Here is a 12,276-nt window from a genome sequence, read left to right as displayed (position 1 = left end):
ACCTGACCTGCACATCTTTGGATTGTGGGAGGATACCGGAGCATCTGGAGGAAACCCACAGAGACACAGAGAAAACGTGCAAACTCCACACAGGCAGTTGCCCAAGGCTGGGACCCTGTTGCTGTGAGGCAGCAGTGCTAACTACTGAGCCATCGTATAGTTTTCATAATTTTTGCGTGACGGCACTTAAATATAAATCAGTGCTTTCCTGTATGACTTAGGAATGTAACTGAAGGTTCGATAAATAGTAAAAGGAAAAGTTACAAGAAATATGAAAGATTTCTTAATGTACAATCTACAATATACATGAGCTAATGTTCAGCAATATTGTACATCTGCCTAACAATTGTGCAAACAATACAGTGGTAGCAGGATAAGCACAGCACTGTTGAGGTACCTTATAAACCAATGCTCTCGTTCAGCAATATACTCACCTCATCCCTCTACTCCTACCATGTATTTCATTAGACACATGATAACAGGCTGTTCCATACCTGTTGACGTGATAAAGGACCTTCTGCACATTCAACTTTGTACTGCCTTGGTAGGGTCTCCACTTCAAGAATGTCCTCCATTGTGACTTGTTGAGGGAGTACCTCAAATAAAGAAGTCACATACATGATGATGGATTTCTTGTCAGGAAGGCAAACAGCAATATCTAGAACAGAAAATAGCTTGGATCAGAAACAGCAATCTAGACAACATCACAGAGATATAAACAATTTTGGGGCTTTGCACCTTCTCCTATCTCCTCACCCCAACCCCACACAGCAAGCCTAGTCATCACATGGACAGCTAGTACAAACAACCTGTTTTTAGTCACTAATGGTCCCCATTACCTAGTCCAACTGCCATTCCAACCAATTCATGCAATGTCAGAGGAACTGCAGGTGGACACACTTTCTGCAGATATAGTTGTCAGGGACATTTGACTTCTCCCTATCTCCCACATCTCATAGGAAGAGCATACCATTCGCTGACTGCCATTACTAATCCTGTTGTAACAACTCGATTAAATAAAAAGGGAAAACCTTACCTTACTGTGCCTTAACGCTGCTTATCCTCCTCAGTGAAGCCAAAAGTCCTGAAAAGCAGCACTTTAACCTGACTGCTGGGTCTCTGCTGTTTCTCAGCCATAAGAAATTTTCTCACAGATCCTCTCTCTACTTTTTGGTTCAAGGAGGGAGGGAGGAAAGGAAACACTACAGTTATGTAACATTTGTGATTTCATTACTCGTAGTCACTGGGACCTCTACGACACCCTTCTCAGTCGTGGTAAGATAGCCGTCTTCTCACAAGATCCACCTCTGTTGTTTCTCACTACTGATCTTTGTTGGATTCCCTTCCTGTTGTTGAACACCAGGTCCTCCACAATCACCTTCTCAGTGCTGGTGAATGAGCCAACTGCTACCAGAATCCTTTTCGGTTGTTTCTCACTGCTGCCCTCATCCATCATTGAGAGTCATAGAGATGTACATCACAGAAACAGACCCTTCGGTCCAACTTGTCCATGCTGACCAGATATCCTAACTTAATTGTGTCCCATTCGCCAGCACTGGGCCCATATCCCTCTCAGCCCTTCCTATTCATATATCCATCAGAGTTTTAAAACTAATAGAATTATGGTCACTGGCACCAAAGTGCTCCCCCACTGACAACTCAGTCACCTGCCCTGCCTTGCCTTATGTCCTAAGAGCAGGTCGAGTTTTGCACCTTCTCTTGTGGACACATACACATACTGAATCAGAAAACTTTCTTGTTTCGATACACAATCCTTTATCAAAAATTCCGAAATCCGAAAAGCTCTGAAATCCCAAGTTTTTCTCGTGAAGTATGAAGCATCAGTCATGTCTGCATAACAAGGCTTATTTGGCGTGCGAAGTCGACACCCACTTGACCCATGTGGCGGTTTGGCCCAACACTGGCAGGTGTCAACTATGTATTTTTTTCACGATGTAACTTCACTGTGAAAATGCAAAAAGAGCTGCAGATACACCTATGCGTAACAATAATAAAAAGAAAAGGAAGCATCTGACAATATCAATAACACAGAAAGTGGAGTTATTACAGAAGCTTGATTATGGTGTGTCTGTGTGGCATCTTACTGAAGAATATGGTATCAGAACTACCATTGTATACAGAGTCATAGAGATGTACAACACAGAAACAGACCCTCGGTCCAACTCGCCCATGCCGACCTGATATCCTAACCCAGATATCCCAATCTAGTCCCATCTACCATGGTGAATCAGAATCTTTACTGAACACACCTGACAAAATCTGTTCCATCCAAACTACTAGCACTAAGGAGGTTCCAATCAATATTAGGGAAGCTGAAGTCACCCATGACAATAACCCTGCTACTTCAGCACCTTTCCAAAATCTGCTTCCCAATCTGCTCCTCCATGCCTCTGTTGCTGTTGGGGGATCTATAGAAAACTCCCAATAAAGTGACTGCTCCTTTCCTGTTTCTGACTTCCACCCATACTGACCCTAAGTAGACAAACCCTCCTCGATGATCTCCGATATGATTCAAAGAAAAAGAAAGACAAGTTACTGAAGTTTTATGGTAACAGTGATGACGATAAACTAATGAAAAATAGGAAAACACTGCATAGGGCAAAAACTGAAGATCTTAACCGTGTGTTGATGGAGTATATTCAACAATGAAGAAGTGAATGTATGCCACTGACTGGTTTATTGGTCATGAAACAAGCTGGAATATATTAGATTAGATTAGATTAGATTAGATTAGATTAGATTACTTACAGTGTGGAAACAGGCCCTTCGGCCCAACAAGTCCACACCGCCCCGCCGAAGCGTAACCCACCCATACCCCTACATCTGCATCTGCATCTACATCTACCCCTTACCTAACACTACGGGCAATTTAGCATGGCCAATTCACCTGACCTGCACATCTTTGGACTGTGGGAGGAAACCGGAGCACCCGGAGGAAACCCACGCAGACACGGGGAGAACGTGCAAACTCCACACAGTTCGTCGCCTGAGGCGGGAATTGAACCCGGGTCTCCGGCGCTGCGAGGCAGCAGTGCTAACCACTGTGCCACCGTGCCGCCCAAAGGACTCTAGAACAAGGACTTGTGACTATGGATTTATGACTATTTTAAAAAGCATAGCGTGATTAAAGGCAGTCAGTATGGCTTTGTGAGGGGCCTCATTGAGTTCTTTGAGGTGGTGACAAGACAGGTCGAGGAAGGTTGAGCAGTGGATGTGGTGTATCTGGACTTCAGCAAGGCATTTGATGAGGATCCCCGTGGTAGACGCATTCATAAAGTCAGGAGGTATGGGATACAGGGAGATTTGGCTATCTGGATTCAGAATTGGTTGGCTGACAGAAGGCAGAGAGTGGTTGTAGATGGAAAGTATTCTGCCTGGAGGTCAGTGTTGAGTGGTGTACCGCAGGGCTCTGTTCTTGGGCCTCTGCTCTTTATAGTTTTTATAAATGACTCAGATGAGGACGTTGAGAGATGAGTTAGTAAATTTGCAGGCTGCTACACGACACAGACAGGATGCAGAGCAGGGCTGAGAAATGGCAAATGGAGTTCAACCTGGATAAATGCGAAGTGATGCATTTTGGAAGGTCGAATATAGGATTAATGAAAGGATTCTTGACAATATGGAGGAACAGAGGGATCTGGGTGTACAAGTACATAGATCCCTCAAAGTTGCCAACCAAGTGGACAAGTTTGTTAAGAAAGCCTATGGTATTTTGGCTTTCATTAATAGGGGGATCGAGTTTAAGAGCTGCAAGGTTTTGCTACAACTCTACAAGTCCCTGGTGAGACCACACTTGGAATACTGCTTTTTTTGGATTAGTGGTGCTGGAAGAGCACAGCAGTTCAGGCAGTGTCCGAGGAGCAGCAAAATCGACCTGTTGGGCAAAAGCCTTTTGCCCGAAACGTCGATTTTGCTGCGTCTCGGATGCTGCCTGAACTGCTGTGCTCTTCCAGCACCACTAATCCAAAATCTGGTTTCCAGCATCTGCAGTCATTGTTTTTACCTTGGAATACTGCATCCAGTTCTGGTCGCCCTACTATAGGAAAGATATGGAAGCTTTGGAGAGGGTGCAAAGAAGGTTTACCAGGATGCTGCCTGGACTGGAAGGCTCGTCTTATGAAGGGAGGTTGACTAAGCTCGGACTTTTCTCTCTGGAGGAGGAAGAGGCGTGACCTGATCGAGGTATACAAGGTAATGAGAGGCATGGATAGAGTCGATAGCCAGACACTTTTCCCCAGGGCAGGACTGACTGGCACGAGGAGTCATATTCTTAAGATATTAGCAGAAAGGTATAGAAGAGACGTCAGAGGTATGTTCTTTATGCAGATTTGTGAATGCATGGAATGCGCTGCCAGCGGTGGTGGTGGAAACAGAGTCATTAGGGACATTTAAGCGACTGCTGGACATCACATGGACAGCAGTGAGTTGAGGGGTGCATAGGTTAGGTTATTTTATTTTAGATTATGAATAAGCCTCGGCACAACATCATGGGCCGAAGGGCATGTTCTGTGCTCCATTTTTCGATGTTCTATATCATAAAGAACTGAACATTGAAGGCAAGCGTCAACATTCAGAAGGTTGGCTGCAGAAATTTAAGAAGCGTAATGGTGTAAAATATCTGAAAATCTGTGGTGAAAAGGATTCTGCTGACCATGAAGCAGCTTAAAATTATATTGATGAATTTGCCAAGATAATATCTGATGAAAGCCTTAGTCCTGAACAAATTTACAATGCTGATGAAACAGATCTCTACTGGCACTACTTCCCTGGAAAAACAATAACAACAGCTGATGAGAGAGCACCAACAGGTTTTAAGGATAGTAAGGACAGGTTAACTATTCTTGGATGTGCCAATGCTGCAGACACACACAAGGTGAAGTTGGCAGTGATTGGGAAAAGCAAACATCCGAGATGTCTGAAGGTGTACATAATTTACCTGTACATTATTATGCAAACAAGAAAGCATGGGTAACCAGAGAAATGTTTCTCGACTGGTTCAGTAATCACTTCTTACCAGCGGAACAAGCTCTTTGCAGGCAAGCTGGACTGGAAGAAAACTGTAAAATTTTATTGTTCCTGGACATCTGCTCCACGCATCCCTCTGCCAAACTTCTTGCAAAAGTAACATTTTTAGCATTTACTTGCCTCCTAATGTGACATCTGTATTATAGCCTTGTGACCAAAGACTTTTACGCTCCATGAAGAACAAGTATAAAGACTATTTTTTAAACTGTATGCTTGCTGCAGTCAACAGAGGGGTAGGAATCCAAGTCTTCCTGAAAGAGTTAAGTGTTAAGGATACCATTTATGCAGCTGCTAATGCTTGGAAGGATGTTGATAAATCAACATGAACAAATGCTTGGCACAGATTCTGGCCTACAACGATGTTCGATGTAAGTGAACCTAAAGATGAAGACTTTGCAGGATTTCGTATCATCGATGAGAAAAGATGAAAGAAAACCCTGTAAATTACGCACCAAGTTTATCGGACTGAAGTGTAAATGAATTACAGGAAGCTGACATTGAAGAAATGCTGAACATTGACAATAATGCACCCTGTTGTGCATTCTTGAGTGATGGGAAAGTTGCTGAAATGGTTTCAAATACGGATCAGCGTGAGGATAGTAGTGATGACTTTCTGAACACAGTTGAAAAAATCCCCATAGACGATCTGGTGAAAATGTGTGATCAGTTAATTGCTGGCCTTAAACAACGTTCATTTATCAGTGAGCAAGAGATTATGGAAATTTACTCAATTAAAGAGAGATTGCTTAGACAGAAATATACATTAATGAGACAGATGACATAAAGTCTTTAAAAATGCCATCTGCTGTAGTGCTGAAGCTGTGTATGTTTAAGTTTTGCCAAATGTTTTTCTTGGAATGGTTTTTCTGCAAATAAAATGTCCTCAAGTATTTATGGTCTATGCATTTCATTTTTGAGTACATTACTCTATAAATAAATTGCAGGAGTATTTCTAGTCTTTATTTGTCCCACTTAGTGTGAACATTACTACATTTTTGCTGCAGTATTGATGTTTGATTACGGGGTGCTGCCCTGGACCTTACAGGGGGCACTACATTAATTCCGAATTCCGAAAAACAGCTGGCCCTGACGATTTCGGAAAAAGGATTGTGTACCTGTCCATACTTATCAAATTCCTCTCTATCGAAACCCTTAACACTATGGCAGTGGGATACAAGTCAGGAATTGAACAGATTATCTATCACCATCCAGGAAAAAGGCAAAGTAAGATTTGTGCCTCATCTGTTACCTTCAACCTTCACTGCCTTTGTTCCTGTAACACCATCTGCCCAGCGTATTCCATCTCCAAGGTGCACTACAGCAACCCAGCAAACCAAACTATCGTACATTGCAATACTTCAAGTCATTCCATCTAAAAGGAGAAGGGCGTGGTAACATCACCATCTACAAGTTTCTCTCCTGCTTCAGACACTATCATGACTTGGAAATGGATCATTGCTGCTGGTACAAAATAAGGCCAAAATACCGTAGGACATAAGAGCAGAAATTAGGCCACTCACCCCACTGGGTCTGCTCTGCCATTCAATCATGGCTGATAAGTTCCTCAACTCTATTCTCCTACTTTCTCCCCGTAACCCTTGATACTCAAGAACCTATCTCCCTCGGTTTTAAAAATACTGAATGACCTGGCCTTCACAGCCTTCTGTGCACTGTTCTAAAAGGTCTTCCCTCTATTCTAAGGCTGTGTCCTTGGGTCCTGGGCTTTCTAACCTATCAAAATATCTTATCTACTCTGTCTAGGCCATTCACTATTCTGTACGTTACAATTAGATCCCCCCCTCATCCTTCTAAACTCCAGTCAGTATAGACCCATATGTTAAACTTCTCATTCTCGTGAACCTCCTCTGAATATGCTCCAAGCCCAGTATATCCTTCCTAAGATATGGGGCCCAAAACTGTGCACAGTATTCCAAATGCGGTCTGACCAGAGCCTTATACAGCCTCAGAAGTACATTACTGTTTTTGTATTCAAGTCCTCTCAAAATAAATATCATCATTGTATTTGCATTCCCAACCACAGACTCAACACGCAAGTAATCCTGGATTAGAACTCCCAAAGTCCCTTTGCACTTCAGACTTCTGAATTTTCTCCCCATTTAGAAAATAGTCCATCCCTCTATTCTTCCTACCAAAGTGCATGACCTCACACTTGCCCACATTGTAGCTCGTCTGCCATTTTTTTGCCCACTTTCTTAACCTATCCAAATCCTTCTGCAGTTTCCCCGCCTCCGCAATGCTAACTATCCCTCTACTTACCATTGTATCATTTGAAAACTTAGCCAAAATGCCCTCAGTTCCTTCCTGTAGATCCTTAATGTGGAAAGTGAACAGCTGTGATCCCAACAAAGAGTCTTGCAGAAAACCACTTATCACCGGCTGCCATCTTGAGAAGACCCTTTTATGCCCACTCTCTGCTTTCTGCCAAACAGCCAAGCTTCTATCCATGCTAGCACCTTGCCTCTAACACCATGAGCCCTTATCTTACTCAGTAGCCTCTTGTACAGCACCATGTCAAAGGCCATTGGCTCTCCTTGATCTAACCTGCTTGTTACTTCCTCAAAAGAATTCTAGCAGATTTATCATGCATGACCTCCCCTTGATGAAACCATGCTGACTCTGCCCTATTTTACACTTCCAAGGATTCAGAAATCTCATCCTTCACAATAGATTCCAGGATCTTACACACAACCAAGGTTAGGTTCATCGGTCTGTAATTTTCTGTCTTTTGCCTTTCTCTTTTTAAACAGGGGTGTCATGTTAGCGATTTTCCAGTCCTCTGGGATTCTTGCCGATACTAGCGATTCATGAAAGATTACCACTAACACATCTGCTATCTCCCTTTGAACTTTGAGGTGTAGTCCAAGTGGTTTATCCACCTTCAGGCCATTTAATTTTTCTAGCACTTTCTCCTTGGTGATTGCCCCGACTGCTCTGCTCCCAACTCTCTTTGAATTTTTGGTATATTAGTTATGTCTTTCCCCATGAAGACTGACACAAAGTAATTACTCAGTTCCTCAGCCATTTCCTTGTTCTCCACTACTATCTCTCCAATATCATTTTCCAGCAGCCCAATGTCTACTTTTGCCTCTCTTTTACCCTTTATATGTCTAAAGAAACTCTTACAGTCTTCCTTCATACTGCTGGCTAGCTTACCCTCCTCATATTTAATCTTCACCCTCCTTAATTCTTTTTGTTGGTCTTTCTAAGCTACCCAATCCTCTGGTTTTCCACTACCAAATCATAGAATACATGAGCTAACAGCAGTGTAACAGTACCTTCATCATTTAAACTGCAGCATTTCAAGATAATAGCCCACCACACTATTTTCTAAAGAATAATTAAACAGGTATGCAATAAATGCTGGCTTGCTTGCAACACTCTATCCCACGAAGGAATTAAAAAAAAACCATCTCAGTTAACAAATTGTTCAAGTCTGAAAATAATTAGTCAAACAGTTGGAATAACATACTTAAAGAATACTGGACTATAACTAAACCCATCATGAATAAATTCAAATATTATCACTGACAGTTAATGCCTCAAATGGTTGATGTAACATGCAATTGGGCAGCCCATTTCAAAGCTGTGAAAAGCCAATTAAGTCAATACAAATAATTTCAGGCTCCATGGGAGAATCACTTTTTTTTTATTAATCTATTCACAATCACCAGTAACAAACCATTAAAGCAACACTTGATTGGCACAAATAGACCCCCTATTTAACAGTATTAAAATTTCAGATTTAACTTGGTTACAACTTATATTGGTATTGAAATATTGTCACTTAATGCAGACACAATAAAATTGAGAAAAAACAATGTCAATATATGTGTTCACATGGAAGGCAGTCCAAAGAAGGTTTCTTAGGCTGATACCAGGTATGAGGGGGATTTTATTATGAGAAAAGATTGAGTATGTTGGGTGGGTAGTCAATGGAGTTTAGAGAAAATGAGCAGTGACCTCCATTCCATTTGTCACAGAACAGCACATTCTGAAGCCAACCAGACAGTGGGCTACTAGACAGGGTGCAATACAATAAATAGGATTCATTGACAACCTAATGGCAAAGGCACCGCTAGGTAGCAGCGATCATGATATAATTGAATGCTACATTCTGTTTAAGGGAGAGAAGAGTCAGCCGTAGACTAGTAATTTAACTTTAATAACAGGCAATTATGAGGGCATAATAGCAGAGTTGGCTAAAATGAACTAGTAAATTAGGTTAAGGGATAGGTTGCAGTGGCAGATGTTTAAGGGGATATTTTACAATATGCAGTATAGATATATCCCAACAAGAAAGGAAAATAGGAGGATCCATAATATGTGATTAACCTAAAAACTTAATGATAGTGTCAAACTCAAAAATATAAATGGACAAAGATCTGTGCCAGGTCAGAAGATCTTACAGAATACAAAAACAGCAAAAACTAAATACAGAAAGATCCATAAAGAAGGAAAAATAGAGGATACGAGAAAGCTAGCTAGCAATATACAAACAGACAGTATGAGCTTCTTTAAATATTTTTAAACGAAGAGTTATTAAAGCGAGCACTGTTCTTATTGAAAGTTCATCTGAGAAATTAACAATGGGGAATAAGGAAACGGTAGATGAACTAATCAGATATTTTGTATGCATTCACTGTAGAGGATTGAAAGTAACATCCCAGAAATGACTATTAATCAGGAAATGGAAAGGAAGGAGGAACTTAAAAAAATTACAATCACTGGAGAAGTGCTACTAAGCAAATTGTTGGAGCTGAAGAATGTGGTGCTGGAAAAGCATAGCCAGTCAGGCAGCATCCGAGGAGCAGGAGAGTTGACGTTTCAGTCATAAGCTCTTCATCAAGATGAAACAGCAACTAGCCTGCTCCTTGGATGCTACCTGACTGGCTGTGCTTTTCCAGCATCATGCGCTCTTCAACTGTGATCTCCAACATCTGCAGTCATCACTTTGTCCAAATTATTGGAACTGCAAGGTGACATGTCAAGGTCTTCATGGACTTTAATCTAGAGTCGTAAGGAAAGGGCTAGTAAAAGATCAAAATGTCATACAACTGATGCAATGTATTAGGCAAACCTAGATGGCTGTTAAGCCTTTAATCACTTAGAATGGGGCTGCATGTTTCAATTGATTAATATATAAATCCCAGAATTTCTTTCAAGTCACAGCCCCGAAATAACTGAAGGTTTTATCATTGGATTGGAAAAAAAGGCGAAATAAAACCATAAGAAATAGGAACACGAGTAGGCCTTTTGGCCCCTCCAGTCTGCTCCAACATTCAATTGGATCTTAGCTGATCCGACATTCTACACGTTCATTTTCCTGCCTTGTCTATGTAACTCTTGATTCCCCTACTGATCGAGAGAGAGAGACAGCGAGAGACAGAGTGTTGTGTGTGTGTGTGTTTACACACTTGATAGAGTATGTCTGCGAGTGTGACAGAGTATATGCCTGTCAGAGAGTGTTGCACGTGAACGTGTGTGAGAGAGACACTTAATCAAGCAGGCATGCACACACTCAGACTCACACACTTTCTCTCCCCCCCCCCCACCTCCCCACCCACCCACCCCCACCTCCCTCACACACACACACACACACACACACAAGTCTATGGGGTGAATTTGCATTTGCACATACATTGTATTTTGTCCAAAAAGCATGCAGTCTGTAGGCAGTCAGTCAATGTGACATTTTATAAATTTGTACTTTGGAAATAAAACAAGCCTGATTCCAGGTTAAGACAAAGACAGACTCAAACCCTCCACATTTAATGCATTGTCTGAGCTGACAGGAGGAGCGGGGGGAGAAAGGAGGGTGGGGGTGCTCCTGTTTTGTAAATTTTGGGTAATCCGTAGAAGCGTGGTGTGGTGAATCTGTATGGTTTCATTTTTTTTGGAAGTTGATCTTATCTATTCCTCCAGATTTCTGCAGTTTTTTGAGTAGGGCTGTGATTTGGTTCTCTAGTTGTGGTGTCAGGTCTATTGCTACTTGTTGGTTAGTGTTGAAATCTGCAAGTAGTGCATTCGCTTTCTCAATGTAGTCTCTTTGATTTAAAATAACAATCAAGTATCCTTTATCTTCCGGTAGGATAACAATGTTTTTATCTTTTCTTTAGTCTTTCTCATGCTTTCCTTTCTTGTGTATTGAGTGTGTTTTCTTCCTTTTTCCTGCTTAATGTTGTTACCACTACCTGTCTGATAGTTTGCTGGATTTCTTCTGTGAGCTGGTCGTCTTACAGATACCAACACTAACCAACAAGTGGTGATAGACCCAACCCCACAAGTAGAGAAACGAGACACACATGAAAATTCCTAGAAGTATGACATTCCAACTGGAACTCTATCAACAAACACATTGACTTGGACCCCATTTACCACCCGCTGAGAAAACAAACTGGAAATGGCGTCACCATGGGAAATGACGTCACCGCCAGCGACTATAATTCTATTAGTTTTAAAGTAGTGATAGAAAAGGATAGACCAGATCTAAAAGTTGAAGTTCTAAATTGGAGAAACACCAATTTTGACAGTATTAGGCAAGAACTTTCAAAAGCTGATTGGAGGCAGATGTTCGCAGGTAAAGGGATGGCTAGAAAATGGGAAGCCTTCAGAAATGAGATAACGAGAATCCAGAAAAAGTATATTCCTGTCAAGGTGAAAGGAAAGGCTGTAGGTATAGGGAATGCTGGATTACTAAAGAAATTGAGGGTTTGGTTAAGAAAAAGAAGGAAGCATATGTAAGGTATAGACAGGATAGATCAAGTGAATCCTTAGAAGAGTATAAAGGAAGTAGGAGCATACTTAAGAGGGAAATCAGGAGGGCAAAAAGGAGACATGAGATAGCTTTGGCAAATAGAATTAAGGAGAATCCAAAGGGTTTTTATAAATACATTAAGGACAAAAGGGTAACTAAGGAGCCAATACAGCCCCTCAAAGATCAGCAAGGCGGCCTTTGTGTCAAGCCGCAGAAAATGGGGGAGATACTAAATGAGTATTCTGCATCAGTATTTACTGTGGAAAAGGATATGGAAGATATAGACTGGAGGTAAATAGATGATGGCACCTTGCAAAATGTCCAGAGTACGAGGAGGAAGTGCGGGATGTCTTGAAACGGGTAAAGGTGGATAAATCCCCAGGACCTGATCAGGTGGACATGACAACTATGTGGGAAGCTACAGAGGTCATTCTTGGGCCGCTTGCTAAGATATT

At 41.7% G+C, this 12,276-nt stretch overlaps 1 protein-coding gene across 12 annotated transcripts in view; it reads right to left on the bottom strand.

Annotated features, from left to right (window-relative positions):
* Nucleotides 1-12,276, bottom strand: part of LOC140483389 (utrophin-like) — a 737,248-nt gene that overhangs the window by 548,227 nt on the left and 176,745 nt on the right. For all 12 annotated transcript variants that reach the window (XM_072581625.1, XM_072581633.1, XM_072581634.1 and 9 more), the window contains one exon: nucleotides 495-658. In XM_072581625.1, the coding sequence (XP_072437726.1) occupies nucleotides 495-658 (164 nt within the window). The remainder of the gene's footprint in view (nucleotides 1-494; nucleotides 659-12,276) is intronic.

This window comes from Chiloscyllium punctatum, chromosome 11 (assembly GCF_047496795.1).
Source record: "Chiloscyllium punctatum isolate Juve2018m chromosome 11, sChiPun1.3, whole genome shotgun sequence".
Lineage (NCBI taxonomy): Eukaryota > Metazoa > Chordata > Chondrichthyes > Orectolobiformes > Hemiscylliidae > Chiloscyllium > Chiloscyllium punctatum.
Note: the sequence above shows the minus strand (reverse complement) of the source record. Positions and strands in the feature narration are given on the sequence as shown.